This window comes from Oryctolagus cuniculus, chromosome 14, assembly GCF_051225735.1.
Source record: "Oryctolagus cuniculus isolate XC-2025 breed Fujian yellow rabbit chromosome 14, ASM5122573v1, whole genome shotgun sequence".
Lineage (NCBI taxonomy): Eukaryota > Metazoa > Chordata > Mammalia > Lagomorpha > Leporidae > Oryctolagus > Oryctolagus cuniculus.
In genome coordinates this window covers 58,392,582-58,416,958 of record NC_142880.1, presented here as the reverse complement: position 1 = coordinate 58,416,958, position 24,377 = coordinate 58,392,582, and the positions used below count along the sequence as shown (strand labels likewise).

At 48.0% G+C, this 24,377-nt stretch overlaps 2 protein-coding genes across 27 annotated transcripts in view; one reads left to right on the top strand and one right to left on the bottom strand.

The window, feature by feature from the left end:
- The window catches only part of GOLPH3 (golgi phosphoprotein 3), a 69,178-nt gene extending 48,187 nt beyond the window's left edge, over nt 1–20,991 (top strand). Inside the window, exon 4 of the mRNA XM_089312680.1 lies at nt 20,367–20,991. Coding sequence (XP_089168806.1) covers nt 20,367–20,572 — 206 coding nt within the window. The 3' untranslated portion in view covers nt 20,573–20,991. The remainder of the gene's footprint in view (nt 1–20,366) is intronic.
- The window catches only part of PDZD2 (PDZ domain containing 2), a 403,443-nt gene continuing 387,986 nt past the window's right edge, over nt 8,921–24,377 (bottom strand). For all 26 annotated transcript variants that reach the window (XM_017344664.4, XM_051853842.3, XM_051853843.3 and 23 more), the window contains 5 exons: nt 23,231–23,348; nt 18,473–18,574; nt 16,797–17,040; nt 15,728–15,862; nt 8,921–11,539 (listed from right to left, as the gene is read on the bottom strand). In XM_017344664.4, the coding sequence (XP_017200153.4) occupies nt 11,373–11,539; nt 15,728–15,862; nt 16,797–17,040; nt 18,473–18,574; nt 23,231–23,348 (766 nt within the window). In that variant the 3' untranslated portion in view covers nt 8,921–11,372. The remainder of the gene's footprint in view (nt 11,540–15,727; nt 15,863–16,796; nt 17,041–18,472; nt 18,575–23,230; nt 23,349–24,377) is intronic.

The following is a 24,377-nucleotide window of genomic DNA, read 5'->3' as shown; positions in this document are numbered from 1 at the left end:
CTCATGGACTGCACAAGATGTATGTTGTAACCAGTTGACTACTGAATGAAAGCTGTCATGGATGGTAGAAATAAATGGGCTGGTCTGGGTTCTAGTGAAAGACAGCCAGCTGTGGGCTGCACTTCCCAGCCCCTGTGTGAATGCCTGGAAGAGGTTTTTCTGTCCACTAAAATAAGCACTTTTGCTTCCAAAAGTTACACTACTGGTAAATAAATGCAGAAACTATTGAAATTTCCCCACAAAATAGATGCTGTAAACTGATACCATATTGAAGTTTATCAGGTGCAAACCTGTCTTTGCCTTGAGAAGACTTTAGAAGTGAGACCAGGGATTCCCCGGAGGGGTTCTTCATTTTGTCAGCAGCCTCACTGTTCCCAGCCTCGGTGAGCAGGGCCTCGCCTGAACCTGGGGCCATGCTTCTCAGAACAGGCTGCGTGGTTCTACTGGCGAGCACCGCTAACTTCATACTTGTTTATATGAGAACTTCAGAAAGTTCGTGGAAAATGGAAGGAAAAAATGTTTATTTTGGTGCAAGGAGATTGGAAATCCGTATATACAAGAGGTCTTTAAAAAGTTTATGGGAAAAATGTGTAGTGTGAAAAAAAAATGATGCCTGGGTTTCAAGAATATTTTTGAATCAAAATAAACCTATCTTCTGTTTGTCTGTGAATTTCTTATAGATGAAGTTTTGTTTGTTTAATAAATGTTTTATACCTTCACTTGAGAGAGAGAGAGTGCTCTTGTCTGCTGGTTCACTCTGCAAATGTCTTCAATGGCTGGGGCCGGGACAGGCTGAAGCTGGGAGCCAGAACTCAATCCAGGTCTCCCATATGGGTAGCAGGGACCCTGCTGTTCCATCTGTCACCTGTTGCCTTCCAGGGTGCTCATTAGCAGGAAGCAGAGCCGGGACTTGAATCAAGGCAACTGATAGTGTGGGCCTCCCAGGCAGCATCTTACCTACTGTGCATGATGTCCTTTTCTATAAATTTATTGAACCATTCTCATGTCGAGAGGAGAACGCAGGTCTGGAGGGGTAGGTGTTACCTTGAAATCTAGCAAAGACTTTGGCTTAAAGATTTATTTATTTATTTGAAAGTCAGAGTTAGAAAGAGAAGGAGTGGCAGAGAGAGAAGTCTTCCATCCGATGGTTCACTCCCCAGTTGCCCGCAATGGCCGGAGCTGCACTGATCTGAAGCCAGGAGCTTCTTCCATGCAGGTGCAGGGGCCCAAGGATTTGGGCCATCTTCTATTGCATTCCCAGGCCATAGCAGAGAGCTGGATCGGAAGTGGAGCAGCTGGGTCTCGAACTGGCGCTCATATGGGATGCCGGCACTTCAGGCCAGGGCATTAACCCACTGCGCCATTGTGCCAGCTCCCCTACAATGCTTTTTAAAAGCAGGAAAGATTTGACTCTGCAGAAACTATATTTATTATGCCACATTGGTTAATATTCTCAGGCCCAGAATCATGCAGTGAATTTTTATATTAAAACTTACATAAATAGCTGTTGTGCCAAGAATCAGTAGTCATTATTTCTTTTGGCTTTCTCATATGTTGTTCGATGAGTGTTATTTAAAATGACCTAGTAAGAGTGTTTTAGCAGTTTACTAAATGTATGTTCTGTGTACCTACTTAAGTGTTTTATATCATTTAAAATTATTTATTTGAACTTCCCAAATACCTACAACATCTGGGGCTGGGCTGGGATGACGCCAGGAGCTGGGGACGTAATATGCAGGTCTGCTGCATGAGGGGCGTGGTCCCGAGTATTAGAGCCATCGACTGCTGCCTCCTGAGATGTGCATTAGCAGGAAGCAGAGCTGGGATTCGAACCCAGATACTCTTGACATGGGATGCAGGCATGCAAGCAGCATCTTAACTCCCGGAGCCAAATGCCTGCCCTTTATATCTGCTTTTGACCTCCAGACCCCAATTGTTTTCATTTAGTGAAGAATAGGCTTAGGATGATTGGCCCAGTCTCACATTATCTAGTAATTCCTGGAGCTTTTACTCCCAAAGTGATTTTGAGCAACAGTGATGGCATTCGACTACAACTTTGCCTTTGTTATTTGGGCATCAGGAGGGGGTTTCTTTTCGCTAATGGACTCAACAGAGTAGCAGGCATGCAAAAAATTCTCACAATGATAGGGACTAAAAACATTAAAGGATATCCCTACTTCATTCTAATACCTTAGTAGAACTTGTAAATTTCCTTTTGTGTGAACAAGTTGACCACTAATGTATGTTCTGAGAAGAAAGCAGCATTGTATTATCACATGGCCCAGAAAGCCCCCAGAATGCTGAAGCAAGACTGAATGGCAGTCTCTGGTTCATCACTCAGCCCTCCACATGTGTGTGAACAGCTAGGGGCAGTACTCCAAGCATAGTCAACCCTGAAGCTGGTCATCACCTGGAAGGAAGTGAAAGGGGCTCGTTTATCCCTGGCTGCGTGGCGGTGCAGGACCAGTACGTACTGACACCCAGGCTGTGAGCACAGGGGCCCCACTGGCAGGCGGGGCTAGCTTGCTCCAGAGCACGGACACCACCAGTCACAAGTTTATGTGAGTTACAGGTTGAAATGCCTGGCACGACAGGTGTTTGAAATTTCAGAATTTTTCAGATTTTTGGAATGTTCGTGTAGATGATGGCTGAGCATTCCTAGTCTAAAAATTCCAAAGTCCTCATTCGGACTGGGGATGTTCCACTTGTGTTTTGAGTTCGCTCTGTTGTCCGACTCTGTGGCCTCCCCATCTTGACTTACTGTGTGTTGTCAGATAATACTACCGCATGTGCAGTTCTCAGTGCTTCAGGCCCAGGATGATAAGCCTGGCTCTTGTAAGTTCTTCGTGAACGACAGATGCTCCTAAACATCACCAGTGAAGGGGTGCTGTTGCGCATAACCTTGCAGGCCGTCCTTCAAAGGGCAATGGAAGGTGCTGTGGTTTACGTGGTAGTCCGGATGCTGACTGCCCTCCAGAGGCTCATGTGGGAAAGGTTTGGTTCCTGAGTTAGGAGGTTAATGGCACTGAGGGAGTGGGAACTTACTCCAGTTATTGTGTGTGTGTGTGGTGGAGGGCCTTTTGAAGTTACTGGATTGGAATGAGTGGGTCGTTGGGGTGGAGCTGGATTAAGTTCTGAGGGCTTTATGGGAGAACACATGTCTCTTGCCATGTGATGCTTTATGCCACTTCGGGATTCTGCCAGCAAGGATACCATCACTGGAGGCCGAACCTGTGGCACCTGCCTGACCTTGGACTGTGCGCCTCACAAACTGTGAGTCAGAACAAACCTCTGTACTTGAACACGTCAGTTGCTTCAGGTACTTTTATTTATATATATATGTATATATATATATTTTTTTTTTTAATTTATTTATTTGAAAGGCAAACTTACACAGAGGCAGAGAGAGAAATCTTCCATCTGCTGGTTCACTCCCCAAATGGCCACAATGGCCCCGGCTGAGGCAGACGGAAGCCAGGAGCTTCTTCCAGGTCTCCCACAGGGGTGCCTTGGGCTGGCTGGGAAGTGGAGCAGCCAGGACTCGAACCAGCGCCCATATGGGATGCTTGTGCTTCAGGCAGCAGCTTTACGTGGTACCCCACAGCTGCTCCTCAGGTATTTAGAGTGAGGCAAAGTTGACTAATACAGATGGTAACTTTGTTTAACTTTGTTCTGTTCTCTCTCAGCCTAATATTATTTACACTTGTATAGTTGTTTATGCATGTTTTAACAGTGGTGTCATGCTCATTTAAACACTGATGTATATTTGAAATTTAACCTGGTGGGGAATTAGTACATAAGTGGTACACAGCATTCTTTTGAGTGGTGTCATTGTGTAGTTTAGTTCAATCTCCTTTTAATGGTCACTTGCTGTATTCTTGTATTTTTTCATTATTAAAACCAGTAACTTTATATTTCTCTGGTTGCTGTAGGAGGAATTAATTGTTATCTGTTTGTTCAAAGAATGTGCTTTGAAAATGTAAAACAAAGATTGATTTCTCCACTTCATGGCAACTTGCACTTCCCATAATGTGAGTGCTGGCTTCCCTACACTCAGCTGTACAGAGCATCATCATTAATCTTGGTGTTTGCTAAGCTATAATTATCAAGTTATTTTAATTATTGAGAAGTTGAATATTGTTTTGTTGTTTTTGAACATTTGAATTTTTTTTCTGTGAATTACCTGTTCATTTCTCTATCCAGTTTCCTAACGAGCATTGATCTTTTCATGTATTGATTCACCAGGACTTAGGCCTGGGTCTGTGATGCAGTCTTTGGAGCTAGGACAGGGTAAGTTGTCCTTTCGCTTCTTTTAATATGCAGAAAAGTATCAGGACAGTACCTGAGCATGGAGTCCGTGCAGGTCTTGATTGTCCTACCACTAAGATGGTCTTGGTCATCAGATTTGTTGTTTATAATATTTAGGGGAGGTAGGATTAAATTGACAATGGAAAAAAATGGAACAGATATATAGCTTATGAATTTGTATACAAATGGAAAACCACATAAAGGCAAAAATTAGTGAGTTATATTAGGGCAGCTCACAAAACCAAGGAGATCTGGAGGTAGGAGGTAGGTAGCTGTTCAGGCTTCCTGCCAGTTAGTTTCCCTAACTCCTGAGTCTCAGCACTTGTCCCGTCTGCTGTGTCATCTTCATTTTGTTCTGTTTTTCATTCGATTGTTTCTTTAAAAAAGATTTGTTTATTTATCTTTTATTTATTTGAAAGGCAGAGTTACAGGGAGTGGAGGAGAGACAGAAAGATCTTCCATCTGCTGGTTCGCTCCCCAAATGGCTGCAACGGCCAGGGCTGGGTCAGGCCAATGGCAGGAGCCCAGAGCTTCTTCTAGGTCTCCCACGTTGGTGTAGGAGCCCAAGCACTTGGGCCATCTTCTTTTGCTTTCTCAGGCACAGCAATAGGGGGCTGGATCAGAAGTGGAGCAGCTGGCCGGTGCCGCGGCTCACTAGGCTAATCCTCCGCCTTGCGGCGCCGGCACACCGGGTTCTAGTCCCGGTCGGGGTGCCGGATTCTGTCCCGGTTGCCCCTCTTCCAGGCCAGCTCCCTGCTGTGGCCCGGGAGTGCAGTGGAGGATGGCCCAAGTCCTTGGGCCCTGCACCCCATGGGAGACCAGGATAAGTACCTGGCTCCTGCCATCGGATCAGCGTGGTGCGCTGGCTGCAGCGCGCCAGCCGTGGCGGCCATTGGAGGGTGAACCAACGGCAAAGGAAGACCTTTCTGTCTGTCTGTCTCTATCTCTGTCCACTCTGCCTGTCAAAAAAAAAAAAAAAAAGGAGCAGCTGAGACTCGAACCAGCACTTAAAAGGGATTCCAGTGCTGCAAACTGAAGCTTAAGCTGCTACGCCACAATACTGGCCCCTGATTGTTTCTTTTAATCTATAGGTTCTTTTTTTTTTTTTTTTTTTTTTGAGACAGGTAGAGTTATGGGCAGTGAACAGAGTAAGACAGAAAGATCCTGCTTCTGTTGGTTCACTCCCCAAATGGCCGCTGCGGCTGGTGCACCATGCTGATCCGATGGCAGGAGCCAGGTGCTTCTGGTCTCCCATGCGGGTGCAGGGCCCAAGCACTTGGGTCATCCTCCACTGCCTTCCCAGGCCACAGCAGAGAGCTGGACTGGAAAAGGAGCAGCCGGGACTAGAACCCGATGCCCATATGGGGTGCTGGCACCACAGGTGGAGGATTAACCAAGTGAGCTGTGGCGCCGGTTCTTTTCCTTGTCTTTCTCTTGTTTTTCCTTTGGAACATATTTGTTGATCAAATTGATCATTTGTTCTTTAGAGTTTTCCAGAGTTTAGATTTTGCTGATTTCATCTGCTGTTGTAACGTCGTGTGTTCCTCCAGCTTCATTTCCCAAGAATTGGTAATTGGCTCTAGGGGCTTACTTGGATTCAGAGTAGTTTGTTTAGGTAACTCTGCTTCCTAAGTGGTTGTGTGTACTACTTTTTTTTTTTTTTTTTTTTTTGACAGAGTGGAGAGAGAGAGAGAAAGGTCTTCCTTTTCAGTTGGTTCACCCCCCAATGGCTGCTGTGGCTGGTGCACCGCGCCCATCTGAAGCCAGGAGCCAGGTGTTTCCTCCTGGTCTCCCATGTGGGTGCAGGGCCTAAGGACCTGGGCCATCCTCCACTGCACTCCCGGGCCACAGCATAGAGCTGGCCTGGAAGAGGAGCAACCGGGACAGAATCCGGCGCCCTGACCGGGACTAGAACCCGGGTTGCCGGCGCCATAGGCAGAGGATTAGCCTATTGAGCTGCGGCGCCGGCCCTACTTTTTTTTTTTTTAAAGATTTGTTTGTTTCTTTGAAAGAGGGAGAGAGTGAATGAGATTGAGATCTTCCATCCACATAGTCTGACAGCCATGGCTCGGCCAGGTGGAAGTCAGGAGCTTGGAACTCCATCTGGGTCTTGTACATGGGTGGCAGGAACCCAAGTACTTGGGCTGCCTTCCCATTTTCCCAGGCATATTAGCAGGGAGCTGGATGGGAAGTGGAGCAGCTGGGACTTGAACCACTGCTCGTACAGGATGCTAGCACTGTGGGTGGTGGTGTAACCTGCACCACGTGTGTACTTGTGACAGGAGGCCCACCGTGCCAGGCTGTCTCTGCTTTTGTGACATTAGCAACCTTGCTGTGCACTTCTTGGATCTTGTGATTTACTGAGGGTTACAAAGGTGATATTTTAATTCTTATTTATTAGCAAGGATATTTCCATAAAGAGAAACCACCTTGTTTGCATTACCTGTGAGTATAGTTCATAAAGGTAGGGTAAATTGTTATTTACCTACTTTGAAAATAGAGTTGCTTCCCTGGCACCCTCTGAAGATGACTGATGGTTTCCTAAAGCATTATGAACTTAATGGCAACAAACTATCATCAGGCTGTCCATCTGCTAGGGTGCGATGTGTCAGCCCTCTGCGCCGTCATCACAGACTTCACACGCGTGCCCACTGTCAGAGGGTGAGGAACTGTTGGCCCTCTGAGCTTTCCCGATGACTGCAGCAGGGTCTTAGGCTGCCACGTGCCCCGTGGCATCCTTCCTTGCCCAGGCTGTGGTGCCGTATTGTCTTGGAGGTGCTGGTTTGTTCCCATCCAGTTGTATATTCGGGGTTTTGTTGTGGGTCTTTGCCATGTCCCTGTGTTGACACGTGCGCTTCTGGCACGTGCTATTTCACTGCCTCCTCCCTTCCCTTTCCGAGTTCTGTGTTCATAAATAGGACCTTTGCTGGATTGGACGCAGTGGGGCAGGCACCTGTGTCTAAGCCTCATTTGCCCAAGATTGGTCAGTAGTGGATTCCTCATAGCTCTACGCATTGTTCGGTTCAAGAGAAGTCAAAGAGAGGGAAGCTGGATATTGGGTGACTTCAGTCTATTGAGTGAGCCTGCTGTTTTGGGGGCGATCAGGAGGGGAGGGATGTGGAGTGCTTCATGGCCTCATACTCTGTCGTTGCCTTTTCTGAGTTGAGTTTGGTGTTTCTCAGAACACTGTGCTTGCTCTGAGAGGGAATTGGGTCCCACTTTGTTGTTCATTTTGGGCTTAGGTTTTATTACAGGCGTTATGTAGTGCCCCACCTAGAATGGGTTTGTGGCTTTAGGTTTCCCTCAGTTTGTGTTCATTTCTGTGGGTTTCAGGAAGGAGAGTTAAGCAAACAAGTACTACTCTCTCCTAGCTCTACCGGAGCAGGGGCTGAGCCAGGAAGAATTGTGGGACATGGAAAATCAGGCAGGCAGCAGCTTGTATGTCTGTTGAGAGAAATTCTGATACCAAGTGGGGCCAAAACTATGCTAAAACCGTGTTCATACGGGATGAAGAATGGGGTAAGGCAGCCAACCGGGAGGGAGTGCAGCACACAGCCGTGGGGCTCTGCCCGTGGTGGGTGCGGGGTGCAGAGTCCTGACTCCTGACTCCCTGCTCCCGAGTTGCCCAGTCTGAGGCCGAGTCGCTGCTGGCCCCAGTTCTGGGATTGCTGTGCAGCTGGTGCCATCTCGCCACCATGACCACCATGACCACCATGATCAGGCTACTCCAGGTTGCTGTCTGCAACTTAAAACCAAAAAGCCTAAGTAAAGCAGAGGATTGTTATTCCACTTGGTGAAGCCGTTTCCCATTTCATCCGTATTGGAAGGGGAAGGCGAGGAGGGCTTTTGGGAAAGTGGGAGCAATGAGAAAAGCTCTGACAAGGAAACAGTTGCTGGGCAGTAGGGGAGTGTTCAGTTGAGGTTGGGAACTGAGCTGACAGCAGCACCGTGCTGTGGGGGTGTTCTCTGGGAACAGGGAGATGAGAAAGACCCAGGATTTCCTGGTAAGAGGACAGTGGGTGAGGGAGCTAAGCCTAAGAGCCAGCATGAAGGGCTGTGTTTGACTGTGGGGTCCAGGGAATAGAGACCGGGATGGAAGGCTGCAGCGGGAGAAATGGACAGCTGTCAAGGGATCCGAGGGTTTACCAAGACCACACATGGAGGAAAGCAGGCTGTGAGAGGAGGAGGTTTAAGATTCTGAATATGGCCTTGGAAAGAGCAGCTGGCTAGATTGATGTCTCTGTATCTCTCATTTAGGTAATAATTAGGTAATACCATTCTGTTTGAAAACAGTTGAGAGCATGAGCATCCTCTCCCATCTGCCGATTTACTCCCTAGATCCTCAGATGTCTGCAAGGGCTGGGCTGAAACCAGAGACAGGAACTCATTCTCAGTTTCCCACGTAGGTGGCAGGGACCCAAGTACTTGAACCATCACCTGCTGCCTCTCAGTATATGCACTGGCAGTGGTAAGTTGTTGCAGTCAGGAGCCAGAGCTGGGTGTTGAACCCAGGTGCCTCAGGATGGAACATGGGTGTCTAAACTGGCATCTTAGCCACAAGGCTAACAAAACCTTTCCCCCCTCTGGATATAAATGCAGAACAATGAAAAAGTAGTAAGCAGAGTATTTATTTTTTTTAAAATCACTTAAAAAAGTTTATAGAGATGTGGATTTACATAACTCAGCGACAACACTTTGAAAATGTACAGGCTATTTCATATTATTGCACTTACTCTTTAATATATAAGGCATTTTATTTTACATAAATAAAAGATAATGTATAATATCATACAACAGGTATGGTGCCAATTAAGTCAACCGTGCAATGCAGTGAGATGCGTGTGGGAGATGGAGAGGAAGCCCAGCCCACTTCAGCCTTGGTGCTATATTCTTGCAACTACGATTCACATTGACCTCACAACTCACTGCAAATGACTGACCAGGTAACAAAACCCAAACAAAGACAGTTTTCATAGGACAATACCATTGGTGTTCACTCCAGAAGGTGGCGGGGGTGGGCTTATTAGACTAATTAGAAATACTAGTCATGCCTTGAACACTGAGCACAAATAAATAGCTTTTAATTGTAGGGTCAAAGACAGTTTAGCCTTTGCTTCTTCCCTTAAATCCCAGCTTGCAGCTGGGGGACCCTTCTGGCAAGACCTGCTGGGAGGCCAGGGGCGCATCCTCACCCTTCTAAGATGTGAGGACCAGGGACTCAGGAGACATTCCGCTGCTCCAGCTTGCTCTAGAAATCCCTGTCTGTCCATATGGACTGTGCACTTCAGTACAGCACAGCCTAGGAGTGGAGGCAGAAAATGGTCTTCAGTGTTGGCTTCCAAGGGTCTCCTATCATTTAGGCAAGAAAGCAGAAACCACAGAACTGACAGAACTGACCCGAGACGTAGAAAGCAAACCAGCATGCACCTTGCATTGACATCCTATAGTATCCTACCTGTAACTGTAGTGAAAAGTAGATGCTAAATCAGGTCTTCCAGCTAACTCTTGTGCCACGTTCTCCTTGGCGTAATTACCTGTTGGAAAACGAGAAGCCTGGGCCCACACAGGCCAGGTGCTTCATTCTCATCTGCTCTAACAAATGGGCACTTAGAAAAATGATGGCCAGTGATGACAGTTGAAGAACCTCCATGACCCGGGGCCCCTCACAGCCACGGCCAAGCTGAAGGTTAAATCTCCAGCGTAAAGCTGCAGTGTTGTCTGGTGTGCAGGACTCGGCGGCCTGGTCGGCGCCACCCAAGGACTTGAGTCGTCAAAGCTGAGTAGTTCTGCTCCTGCATTCTGTTGGAGTCTTGCCCTGTTTCTCCATTTTCCTCCTCGTTGCTGCATCTTGGTAAACAAAGCTGACGAGGGTTTGGAATTTAAAGAAAGTACAGCGCTAGAGGGGAGAGCCAGCTTCATGACAACACAGGACGTGACGGTGGGACCAGACTGCCGTTCCGGGGGAGCTGTGCGTCACGGCAGGCCTCTGCAGGAGAACACTGTGGCGAAAGGAAGACTTTGCAGGACAGGAAAACAAAAACAGCGAAAACTTCAGTCACTGCAAGAGTTGTCATTATGCCTGGTCCAGGTTCAGTACTTGGAAACGTGACATTTCTGAGGCGTGTTGAGAAAGAGAAGAAACCAACCAAAGAGAAAAGGTCCGCCCCAGCGAGATCACTGTAGGCTCCTGTGAGTGGTAAGTAATGCCTATGTTTAAAAATCCAGACACTAAAGAGAGACTCACGTTCTAAAATTGAGTTTAAATTAGTAGTTGGAGTGCATGAAATGGAAACCCAGCGATTTTTTTTTGTCTGCTCTTAAGTTGACCAATCTTGAATTCAAGACAAGTTCAAAAACTAGACGCAAGGTGCTTTCTAAGCAGCAAAGCTCATGGCTATTTAGCATCGATTCTGTAAAACAGACCAATGCATTACACTGTCAGAGATGGAAAATGATCAGCACTTCACGGTGGTCACTAACCCATTGAGTTCAACTCTGCATCGTACATCATACATTACACTCGCTACAAAATAGTACTTTCTGCATTTTGCTTTTTCAGTTTGGGATAATTCCTGAGCTCAGCCTAACAATTAGGTCATAATTCATTCTTCTGTAAGTCTCATTTTTTTTTCAGGGTAACATATACAGACCTGTGTTTCCTCATCCCACTAAATGTGCCAAAAAGCACTGTGTCATTTCCTTACAAAATTACATAAAACTCTCAACCTTTTAGTTGTGACATTGTGTTACCCTGAGACGTGAGGTCCTGATCACTAGGATTGGGTTTTTTGGCAGAGGTGGCAAGAGAGATGTGAAGGTCTAGGTAGGTGTTTGTCACTTCTTGTGTCCCCATCGGCAAGCATAAAGGATGGGGAGCAGGCACTGGAACAAAAGGAACCCTCCCGGCCGAGGTGGTGGAAGGGCTCTGGAGTTAACTTCATTGCTGCTGCACACACAGTAGGTCAGACTTCACGTGTAAGTACAGAGATTTTTAAAGTCCTCGCCTATGTGCCACCGTTTGTTGTTGCAAGAAGGGAACTAAGAAAAGGATGTTCTGGTTGAGTTCACGAGGAATTCCTATGCTTCCTGATGACTAACTGCACAGGTCCTTCCGGGACAGACTTCATAATATTCCAGGCATCGAAGTGCATCAGCCCGACCAGGGGTTTCCCATTAATAGCAAGAATTTCATCTCCAGCTTCTATTGTCCCAGCTTGTTCAGCTGCACCACCTGTGAGAATCAACACAGACAATGGCTTGGGATTTCTCTGACCACTGTGAAGGTACCAAGTGGCCTCAGACACGAGAACAGTCTCTGAATGGTAGGCCTGTGTTCTCTGGGTGGGGCCATATCCCCAAGGAAGAAACAGAAAGCATTGTAGCTCCAAAAGTAAATTGGACTGCATAAAAAAATCAACTCTAACCTGCTCCCCTCAAACCCAAGATAAAAAGGAACAATTGACAAGGGGAAGATTCTTCCAATGTATTTAAATCATCACTAAGAACAAAATAAAGAGGAAGCTGGCAAAGGAGAGCAACAGCTAAAATCCAGATAGCCAAGTCCAAGTTGACCCAGCTAGCGCAGTTTCTAAATAATACTCACATTCTGAGAATCTGCGATTACCTGCCTATCTGTGACTGTAGAGATTAATTATTTCTACATTATAGCTTGGTGTAGGTAATAGCAAATTTATGAGCTTGAGAAGAAAATACAAGTTTAAGCCCTGCTCCTTTTACACACATAAACATGGAAGGAGACTGAAGGTGGAGGTTCCTTATGGAGGAAACAGCACTAAAAGGAAAATCTTCTCAAACCTTAGATCTTAAAAAAGTCACTGTTAATTATTTGATATTTATATTAATTATTTGATATTTATAAATTCAACAAAAAGTCCCAATTCAACCCACCAAAGGACACAAACATTTAATGTTAGTGATAGAGGCAGATACTATCTCACCAATATCCTAGCAGCTCTGTAGTGGAGCAAAGAATGGCTTTCTCAGGACACAGTTTTAGAAGGACCAAAGCACTGCTGCTTAACATAACTAATGGTCGTGTAGCCAGTGTTGCCTTCTAGAATACTTACTACAGGCTCTGAGCAGGTCACATGAAACCAGAGAGTTCTGTGAGCATTCACCTGGGTCTAAGCACATGGGGGATTCCAGCCGGAAGAGGACACTGAGCCACTGTGCCTGTGGAGGCACACCGAGCAGTTGACCGGTGTCACTTCAGGCAAGTTAGAAACATTTCTCACAGCAAAGTGGTGATGCTGACACGTTCCTTGGTACCTCACTGGGACCTTAGATGAGACCCATTCAGGAACCAGGGCTCTGCAGGCCAAAGGTGGTGCCAGCTTTTGGACTTTTTATATGATGGAGTTTCAACCACTATCATTTGGGATTTTCTATTGTTACTCACGAGGTGGCAAACTGAATCCTCACTGATTCTCCATTTAAACAAGATGTTAGAAAACATCCTTTACAAGACTTTTTTGGGGAAAAAGCATAAAAGCTTCCTATAATTTTTAAAAGCAATTTATATACATATTTACTTGAGAGCAAGTGAGCTTTCTCCCATCCATTGGTTCACTCCCCAAATACCCACAATGGCCAGGGTTGACTGGGCTGAAGCTGGCACCAGGAATGCAGTCCAGGTCCCTCGTGGGTGGCAGGGACTCAAGTGCTCGAGCCATCACCTGTTGCTTCCCAGGGTGCACGTTAGCAGGGAGCTGGAATTGGGGATGTGGGCGTCTCAACCCCAGGACTGTCCTTGCATAATTGTTACACAGTCCTAGGTTCCTTACAGTTGTTACTGTGAACTGGTACCTCATAGTGCAGAATCTGCACTTGACTTTGCCCTAGTTCCTGTTTGTGTGCTGGTTCCAGTTAAACACCTGATTTATTTATTTGGTTGCTATGTAACCTTCCCTTTTATGAATATATCTCATCTATCATTTGGCCACAGGCAGAAATTTAAATTGTCTGATAGCCTGCATTTTAATGAGCGCAACCAGATATATCCCTGGGTGGGAGGTACACTCCTTCCACCAGAGAGATGGCACGCTTTCCCCACCGCAGCCTCAGAGCTGTGTCTGGCCAACCTGATGAATTACAAAGCAGATTCCGAATAGTTACTGTAATTTCCACCCAATAACTAATTTAAGGTTGAAATCCTTTTCCTGTGTTTCCTGAGCATTTAGGTTTTAACTTTGGTCAATTTTCTATTTGCTTTCTTTACCCAAATTTTCTCTTTATTTTGTATGTTTTTTATTGAACTATAGTTCTCTACACTTTCTGGACATAACCGTTTGCTGGTTAAATTCACGGCAGATGTCTTCTAGATGGGCTCAGCCTCTGAGTCATGTCATCAACATTGTACGGTCAGGTGTCACACAGTGATGCCGTGGTCAGTGCTGTCGCATGTATGATAGTTGCCCTGCAGAGGTGACGTCCCCCAGTGATGTCTGTTTTAGCTTGCACAAGGATACTCAATGGTGTTTGCACGAAGGCAGACTCGGCCAACCACGGTATGGGATTTGTCCCCGTCGTCAACGGTGCGTGATGACTCAACGTGCTTTCTAAAACAGCCATGTTTTTGTTTATGTTCATGAAGTCATTTTACAGTGGTGGTGGCTCCTGTGTGCTGGCTGTGAATTCACCTGCATTGGTGAACTACTTACACTGGCCTGGTATTAGGTTATTTTAATTTTTTTTCTTCCAGTCAGGAAAAACATAGTTTGCCAGTAATGGCAAATTGCGCTCGTACATTTCCAGTTTTTATGCCACTTGCCTTCTTTGTGGCTTAGTGTACTGCTGAGTTATTTGGCATCCTGAGGAAGGGAGAAATAGTTTCACAAGTGCACCAGTGACAGTGTCCTTTCATAAAGGGCGTTAAAGATAATGACCTATTGTTTTCATGGACGGGCTCTAGGAGAATATGTAATTCTTTTACTCTTCAAAGAAAATTTTTATTTTTTAGATTAATGTGCTACTTTTATGTTTTTGTGGAGTACCAGTGCACTCTCTCAACACGCCATACAGCATAGACTGATCAACCTAGGTAATTAACAAAAAAAAAAAGATAAACGAGACTGCTAAAGATTTATTTATGGGGCTGGCATGTGGCAGAACGGGTTAGGCTTCTGCCTGCGATGCCTGCATCCTACATGGGCACTGGTTCGAGGCCCAGCTGCTCTGCTCCTGATCAGGCTCCCTGCCCATGTGCCTGGGAAGGCAGCAGCAGATGGCCTGAGTGCTTGGTTCCCTGCACCCACTGGGGAGACCTGGGGAAGGCTCCTGGCTTCAACCTGGCCATTGTGGGAATGAACCAGTGGATTAAGGACTTGTCTTTCCTGCTCTGACTCTGCCTTGCAAATAAATAAATAAATCTTTTAAAAGAAATCCTTTAAACATCAAACTTTAAAAAAAAAAAAAAAGAATTTACTTAATTGCAAGGCAGAGTCAAAGGGAATGAGAGATCTTCCATCTGCTGGTTTACTCCCGACATGGCCACAACAGCCACAGCTGAGCCAGGTGCCTCCTCCGGGTGTCTCACGTGGGTACAGGAGCCCATGTACTTGGCCGTCTTCTGCTGCTTTTCCTAGGTGCATAGCAGGGAGCTGGATCAGGGAACCGCAGCTGGGACACGGACCAGCGCCCACATGGGATGCTGGCATTGTAGGTGGTGGCCTTACCAGCTCTGCCACAGAGCTGACCCCTTTATCTTTTCTAATAGATGTTTGGAGCTCAGCAGCTCCAGCACCAGGGAAGTCTCTTAAAAATATGGCACTTCTGCCAAGAGACACCTGGAGGTTTTTGCTTTTTAAAATAGAAATGTACATTAAAAACTTTTTTCCTGTTAATACTGATTTTAAAAATATGCTGTGGGGTCACTATGTGATCATTACAAACAAATGCAACCCTTAGCCAAGAAAAATGGACTTTACTATTTGCTGATATACTCTTATATTCTCTAAGTGGGTTTCTGATCCATTTGTGAGAGTGATTGTATATTGGCATATGTCATATAGTTGGTACAGTTACGTTAATTGTTCAAGAAGCTGAAGAGACTTTGGAAGACCGCCTGGGGCCTGCACTGTGGTGTAGTAGGCTAAGCCTCCACCTGTGGCGCGAGCATCCCATATGGGGATGCTCTCTTCCCATCCAGCCCTCTGCTTATGGCCTGGGAAAGCAGTGGAGGATGGGCCAAGTCCTTGGATCCCTGCCACTCATGGGGGAGCCCTGAAGGGAGTTCCAGGTTCCTGGCTTCAGCCTGGCCCAACCCAGCTGGTTGTAAGCATTGGAAAAGATGGAAAACCTCTCTCTCACTCTGCCTTTGAAATACATATCTATTTTAAAGGCCTGCGCTTGTCACTGGGACACACATGGAAGGAGGCGGCCTGAGCTGTCCAGCATGTACCTTTGTAGACTCTTTTAATGAAGAGGGGCCCATCTCCAGACACGGACGCCTTTCCTCCATCCACGCTCAGTCCCAGCCCTGCCGAGGTCTTCAGCACTTCAACGCACAGGGCCCCGTGGGCGGCTCCGCTCCTCCCTGTGCAGAGAGAAACAACACGGCTGCTCATCATGCCCCCTGGTGCCACAGGCTCCCCGCTGCCTGGATGTCCCCGTAACAATCGTTGCGCCCAGTGTCCAGGCAGGCTCCGCAGGGAGCTGCCCTGTGGCTGTGTTCCTGCAAACATGTCGCTCCCCCTCTTCGCGGAGGAACGACACAGGACCCTGCGCTGTTCTTTCGTCTGCTCGGCCCTCCCCGGGTTTGCTGCTGGTTCTTCCCGGGTTGGCTGCCGTCCCTCCACCTCCGTGGAAGGGCGGTTCCCCCTAGCCACTTTCCCCACTTCCGCGGGGGAGCGGCACACCGCCGGCCGGCTCTCTCGGGGGCTGCACAGGTGTTCCTTCAGATAGATGTTCCCCTTAGATGTTCCTCGTGCATATTGTCTCTCTCCTCCTTTATGGTCCTCTTCCACCAATCCCAACTCTGCTACCCACACGCCGAGTACGCTGCTCTCCTCCAATCAGGAGCAGGATCAGCTCCTGCAGTTTGTCAAGTTGGTGAGAGGCAGCTGCGTAGAAGTTTACTCCTCCCCAGCACCATATTGTGGGAGAGCAGATGCATAGAATAAGTCTTAATTCCAGTAACTTTGCCTAGTCTCAGTTGCTCCCCACACAAACACAGCCCCCGACTGCTCCTGGGAAGCCGCACACTGGGAGTGCCTGTCTCAGTGGGGACAGGAATCACCCTTGGGAATCGCAGGTGATTGCTGTCACGCATCACCGTCTGTCCCTGCAACACCAGATCCCCAGCCTTATGAGGGTAGCACTGCTTCTACAAGAAGCATCCAACAACACTGGACTTAACATTTCAAGTTTTCTGACCCAGAAGTTAGCCAGCGTTTTCCTTTATGTTCAGCCAGAATCTGCTCTGTGTGCCAGCTGCTCGCACCGTGCTGGCCGAGGAACGGGCGTCTTACCGGCTCCAGGCTCCAGGGACAGGGTCTTTTTGCATAACGACCCCTTCCCGTTGGCCGTGGGGGGCTCGGTCCCTTTCTTGATGACCACGAGGGCGTCTCTGTGCAGCTGTGCCTGGTGCAGGACCTTCACGACGTCCCCGTGGGCTAAGCCGGCCAGTGAGGTGCCGTTGACTGACAGAAGGAAATCCCCTCGGCGCATGGTCCCTTCCTGAGAAGCCGCCCCCTGAGAAAACACCCTGTGAACCTGGGACGAGACAGAAGGGGACAACAGGACTCCAGTCAACGCCAGGGAGTGACTGCAGGTCCACACTAAAGGAGCTTTTTGGTTTTTTGTTTAAATTGATTTCTTTTAAAAGGCAATGAGAGAGAGATCTATCCGCCAGTTGATTTCCCAGATGGCCGGGGCTGGGCCAGGCCTAAGCCTGGATCTCCCACGTGGGTGCAGGGATCCAAGGACTTCGGCTGTATTTCCAGGCATGTGAGCTGGGAGGCTGGCGCTGTGGCATAGTAAGTTCAGCATCTGTAGTGCCAGCAACCTATATGAGTGCTGGTCAAGTCCCAGCTGCCCCACTTCTGATCCAGCTCTCTGCTGTGGCCTGGGAAAGCAGTGGAAGATGGCCCAAGTGCTTGGGAGACCCAGAAACTCCTGGCTTCTTGCTTTAGATGGGCCCAGCTCTGGCCGCTGTGGCCATTTCAGGGAGTGAATCAGCAGGTGGAAGACCTCTCTCTCTGCCTCTCAAATAAGTAAATCTTAAAAACAAAAAAACCAGAACGCCAGATTGCAAGTGGAGCAGCCAGGACTCGAACCAGTGCTTATACTGGATGCTGGTGTTGCTGGGGGTGCTCAACCTGTTATGCCACAACACTGGCTTGGTAAAGAAACTTTCTACTGGCAAGTTCTGTAAGTTAACCAAATACTTGATTTGTCAAAACCACATATACAGTGTAGGGCACAGAATTACAGATGTCAGTACAAGCATCTGTACTGTTTTTTTAAGGTTTATTTATTTATTTATTTGAGTAGCAGGGAGAGGGAGAGACTCCCTGCTAATTGCCTGGCAAAAACAGTGGGAGATGGCAAAAATGTTTGGGATTCACCCACCTGGGAGACCTGCCTGGATGAAGCTCTATTAATGGCCATCTGGGGAGTGAACCAGCGAATGGAAGATCTTTTTTTTTTTTCTTTTTTTAAAGATTTATTTATTTATTTGAAAGGCAGAGTTACAGAGAGGTCGAGAGAGAGAAGTCTTCCATCTGCTGGTTCACTCCCCAAAAGGCCACAACAGCCAGAGCTGGGTTGATCCACAGCCAGGAGCTTCTTCCAGGTCTCCCATGTGGCTGCAGGGGCCCAAGGACTTGGGCCATCTTCGACTGCTTTCCCAGGCCATAGCAGAGAGCTGGATTGGAAGTGGAACAGCCGGGACTCCAGCTGGCAGCCATATGGGATGCAGGCAATGGCTTTACCCGTTATGCACAGTGCCAGCCCCTATATCCCAAAATAAAAAAAAAGTTATCAGTAACACTTTAGCATACTATGTTCCCCATTTTCTTTTTGTTGGGAGTAGGGAACAAAATCCAGCAGTCTTTGACTCCACTGATAGGAATCTGTGCGCTGATCGAATCCTGAGGCTGATGAAGGAAGGTTTTCCTGTCAGCTTCATGGCATCGTCACTCACCATGACTGATTTGGGCTCCACGTCGGTTCCTCCTGCCACACTGAATCCTAGACCTGAGCCTTCTTTTTTATTCAAGACTATGAAGCAAACATCTTCTTTATTCTAGTGAAAAGAGGCAGAAAAAAATTATATTTCTTGTGCCAAGAGTAAGGAAGCTGTGCTGTGAATCTGCCTCTGACCCGTGATTGTCCAGTTCTCCGAGAATCGTCAGAGGAGCCCCACGTCACCGGATCCTGTATCCCTTCTGGGCGGGGCTGGAGAACCACAGCGTAGGTGGACAGGAACCAGGATGGGGTAGGGTCGATTGGGAATTCCTGAGTCTTCAAGTCATTGGGGTGCCACATCCTGTCTTCCCAAATCTGATTCTAGCGCGTAATTTGACCACAAAGGGAATCATTTGATCTACAATTAGCAAAGCCAGTGTCAGTGACCGCAGACGGTGTTGAGAGGCAGGACAAAAGCACACTAAGGCCCAGTGCTTCACTCCCCCTTTCTCCAGGCTTGGGTTATTGGACTTAATACAGAACATGGTAAAGTGAATTGTCAACCCATATTCAGACTGCAGCATTCTTAGTCGTCTCCTGGGGTTAAACAATGTGACGGTCCTGTGTCCCAAACATAGTGAAACATAGCTTGGAACCAAGGGATTTAAAGTGAATTGTCAACCCATATTCAGACTGCAGCATTCTTAGTCGTCTCCTGGGGTTAAACAATGTGACGGTCCTGTGTCCCAAACATAGTGAAACATAGCTTGGAACCAAGGGTTTTAAAGTGAAAGATTAGCCGGGCTGAGTACCATGAACTTTGGCTTCCTTCACTACACACCAGATACGATTCAGCCGTGTTTAAAGATCTGTGTTGCTAAGTTTCAGGTGACTTTATTCTATCACTTCAAGGTGTTCTCAAACAGCAACAGGAAAAGAATCTAACAAACCTTAAGGACTGGTTTGATGAGAAAAAGCGAAACATGGACAGAAAATCAACTTTGATTGCTGGAGTGAGAAGCCCATCTTTAAGTCAGTGACACAGCCTTCTATGTGCTCGTTCGAATGGCTGCAACAGCTACGGCTGGGCCTGGCAAAGCCAGGATCCAAGAACTCCATCTGAGTCTCCCACGTGAGTGGCAAGCGCCCAAGCACTTGGGCCATCTTCTGCTGCCTTCCCAGGTGTATTAGCAGGGAGCTGGACTGGAAGCAAGCAGTCCAGATTTGAACTGGCTCATAAATGGAATGCTGGCATTGAAGGTGGTGGCTTACCCTGCTGGCCCCCAATGATATTTTTAAAAATGTGTTTAGTTTTATTGGTAAGCCATAGGACTCATTTTAAATCTCTCTAAAGATGTTCATTCAAACCAGCGTCCCATATGCTGAAACCAGAATGTCTTGTAGAACTTGGGGAGGTTGGATGTTGATTTCATGGGTGCCTTTAACCATCCAAAGGTACATAGTTCTGAAAGTTCATGGAAAACGGGAATGAAAGATATTTATTTTGGTGCAAAAACCTTTGGCACCCATGTACTTTTTTTCATAAAATGCATTTTTATAAAGCTTTTGAAGACTTTATGTGTATAAATTTCAAAATGTTTTTGGTCCAGAATAAACTGCCCTTTTAATTCCATTTTCCAGAAACTTTATGAAGTACCCTCATAACTGGCTTAGTCATGGACCCATGGAGAGAAAGACGATGACTATTTCTCTAAACAAAAATGGAAACACATAGCTTCGTCCATGACTGTTACCCAGCTTCTGGGGGAAGGGTAACGTGACGCTGAAATATGAGTACTTCTTAGATATTTAGATGTCTTATGGGTGCAGAGAAACAGGACATTCGAAAGTGGGACTCTCGTGCATTCCAGAACATGTTACCATCACATTTCACCTTTATTTTCTTCCAGTGGTGTCTGAGGACACAAATGCACCGGCAGCTGATGGTCAGGCCAAATGTGGCCCCTCGGAGAAGCTGGGGACAGCACTGGGGCACCAGAGCAGCTGGGAGAAGAGGACGCTTCAGGGTTTGGGCACGTGCAAGTCAGAAGGTCTCCCTTCCCTCTCTCACAGCACCATAGGAAATAGCTTTTGCGCTTCTATTTTTAGCACCTAGAAACCACACTTCTGGGGAAAGCAGGGCAGGAAACGTCTGGTGAGAAGACAGCAGTGAGGATGTCTCCACTCAAGGCTCCTCTCTGAAGTCAACTAAAGACAGTAAGGAGACAAGAACAGGGCCAGGTGTTTGGCACAGTGGTTCAGGTGCAGCCTGGGATGCCCACATCTTGTACCAGATACCTGAGCCCCAGCTCCCATGCAGCTTCCGGCTAATGCACACCCTTGGGGGCTGCAGCTCAAGTACTTGAGTTCCTGCCACCCACGTAGGGGACCCAGAGTGACTTTCAGGTCCCTGGTCCAGCCCTAGCTGTTGTGGATATTTGGGGAATGAATCTATGGATGAAAAAGCTTTTCCTTTGTCTAGCTTGTCTCTTTCTCTCTGCCTTTCAAAGAAAATAAATAAAAGAAAGGGAAAGAGAGGTGCATTCTGGTTAATACGGGTGACCTTCAGCCCCAGAGCAAAGCACTTGCCTAGTGGTGAATCAGCATTAAACACAGGCAGCACTCAGCATCCTGTCCACACTCCCTCCCTCTCCACTCCGTGGCCCCTGACACCTGACAGTGTGCGTCGTACGTGTAAGCTTGGTTGCGACTCTTGGTTTCCTCCTTTTACATTTTATCTAAGACCAAAACATCAGGAGAAGGGGCCTGGCAAAGCAGGAAGACCCGTGCCACTGTTGAGACCGCGACCGCAGGTCAGAAGTGCTGGCTTCCTCTTCAATGAGTCCATGACAAAGCATCCTCTGTGCATGCAATCCTGAGACCCACCCAGGGGGCTTCAGACTCAGAATGGATGCTGTGGGTCTCCGATCCACCCTGTTTCCTGAGCTCCCACCCAGCTTCTTAGATCCCCAGGCTGCTGCTTAGCTCAGAAACCTCACGGCTCCTCTGGGCGAGAGCTCAATTGCTGAAGCAGTATTCCTGGATGACACTTGTAATCCACCAGCATTACCACTAAAGAAACGCTGTTGGGAGACCAGTGGCTGTGACTCTAGTGTCCTATACCTGTTTGAGTGCCACCTATTCCACTTTCAGTCCAGCTCCCTGCTAATCTGAGAAAGCAGCACAAGATGGCCCAAGAACTTGGGTCCCTGCACCCACATGGGAGGACAGGATGGAGTTCCAGGCTTCTGGCTTCAGCCTCGCCCAGCCCAGAGAACTGTGGCCTCTGGGGAGTAAACCAGTCTGTTGCTCTGCCTTTCATATAAATAATAAAAAAGAAAAACTCTTCATATTTGGAAGAGCTACAGAGAGAGGAGGAAGAGATAGATTTTCTATCTGTTGGTTCACTCCTCAGATGACAGCAAAGTCAAGAGCTCAACCAGAAGCTTCTTCCAGGTCTCCCACATGGGTAGCAGAGGTCCAAGCACTTGGGGCATCCTCTACTGCTTTGCCAGGTGCAGTAACAGGGAGCTGGATGGGAAGTGGAGTAGCCAGGATTAGAACCGGCACTCATATGGGATGCCAGCACTGTAGGTGGCAGCTTTACCCACCACACCACACCACACCACACCACCAGGCCTGAAATCCATTTTTTTTTTTTTTTTTGACAGGCAGAGTTAAACAGAGAGACAGAGAGAAAGGTCTTCCTTCCGTTGATTCACCTCCCAAATGGCTGCTACAGCTGGTGCTGTGCCAATCCGAAACCAGGAGCCAGGCACTTCCTCCTGGTCTCCCATGTGGATGCACGGCCCAAGGACTTGGACCATCCTCCACTGCCCTCCCAGGCTACAGAGAGCTGGAATGAAAGAGGAGCAACTGGGACAGAATCCGGTGCCCCAACCAGGACTAGAACCTGGGGTGCAGGCAGAGGATTAGCCAAGTGAACCATGGCGCTGGCCATGAATCCAATATTTTAAAAAAGACTTTTTGGGACTGGTGCGGTGGCATAGTGGGTAAAGCCACCACCTGCAGTGCTGGCATCCCATATGGGTACTGGTTCATGTCCTGACTGCTGCACTTCCGATCCAGCTCTCTGCTATGGCCTGGGAAAGCGGAAGATGGCCAAAGTCTTGGGCCCCTGTACCCATGTTGGGGGGCCTGGAGGAGGCTCCTGGCTTTGGATCAGCACAGCTTCAGCCATTGCGGCCAACTGGGGAATGAACCAGTGGATGGAAGACCGACTTCTCTCTGCCACTGCCCCTCTGTAACTCCGACTTTCAAATAAATAGATACATCTTAAAGACTGCTTTTGCTATTTCTAAGTCTCTCCTTGGTCTTTCCCTCTGAGATTCAGATACTGCTACCTCAGGCTTCAGGGACCTAACTCTCTGTCACCAGCAGGTGGCTCCCGTGGCTAGTTTATGTCCCCACTCCTCATGGTCATTCTCCAGCATTTCCAAGGTGTCCAGTTCCGCAGAGGACCCTCTACGGCCAAACTGCGAACGTGGGGCACGGAGAACGGTAACCGGTTGCTGCTGGGCGACTAAAACCGCAGTGACCCTAGTTGGGGCACTGAATGTTCAAGACCAGGCCTGGCTTCTGAAGCCAGCAGCCGCAAGGGGAGCGAGAGCCACCTGAGCTGTGGACTCGCGGCCCAGGGCAGCCCTTGCAGGACTCTCGGAGGCCCCTCCTGCGCTGGCTGAGCTGGTGGCGCACACCTGGCCACCAGCCCCATCACGGCTTCACCTTCCCACGTGCGCGTTGCCTCACTCACCTCTGAGTGTGCTTTCACTTCCTGAAGGAGAGTTAGGACAGTGGATTTTGACCCCACTGAAGACAAAACGGCTTGAACTCTCTCCTGGTCCCCCGCCGAGACGTGAAGTTGATCCAAACTAAGTGACAGAAACACATGGGTGAATGGCGGTGAGAACAGCGGGCTGACCCTCTGCAGAGATGCATCTCAGATGCTCGTTCGCTTCGTGACAGGGGTTTCCTGGTCTTCCTGCTCTCTCTGGCCATAACTCCCACTCCAGACGCATCCAGCGAGCCTGGATGCCAAATGGGAACGAGCTTCACTGGGCGTGGCAGTGCCGTGGCTTCGGAGAGCTCCAGACGTTAGGGGCCCAGTGCCAGAGCCCAGCATGTCTCTGATAAGCACTGAATATGAAGGCTCAAGTGAGAGACCATAAAAGATGTTTACTGCAGCCACCTTCAGGCCCAGCTCCTCCCTGAAGTGAGCCCGCCCCTGCCCCATGTGTTGCTGTCACTTGGGTGCCACCTTCTCTTAGGGTGACATTTTGCAAACATGTTTCCCTTGCAGGCACTTTTGATTTTTCTAGTCATGACGATAAAAAACACAGGGGGCAAAGTGCAGTGTGCCAGCCTGGATTAGGAAAAGGACACTGCTGGATCTCAGCGGGATCTGCACAGGGCTGGTAGCTGGTTAACAGTAGTGTTAAACGTGCAGACAAAGGGACTGTGGCTATGCAGGCTGTCAACACTTGGGAGAGCTGGGCGAGAGGCCCAGGGGCATTCTGCACTATCTGCAACCTTCCTATTCATCTAAAACTATCCCAAAGTGAAGCAAGGTTATTTAAATGAATGGAGGAGGAAGCAGGTGTGTGGCGGAGCAGTTAGGGACTGCGTCTCCTAACCCATGTGTCTGTCTGAGACCTTGCTCTGCTCCCGATTCCAACTTCCTGCTAATGCGCACCCTGGGAGGTGGCAGTGGTGGCTCAAATGGTTGGGTTCCTGCTGCCCATATGGGACATCTGGCTTTGGGCTGGCCCAGGCCTTGCTATTACAGGTGTTTGGAAAGTGGACCAATAGTTGCAAGGTCTCTCTCTGCTTTTCAAATAGTGATTAATAAATAAAACCAAGTTTACAAAGGTGAAAATCACCTCTCAGACGCTGATATAAAC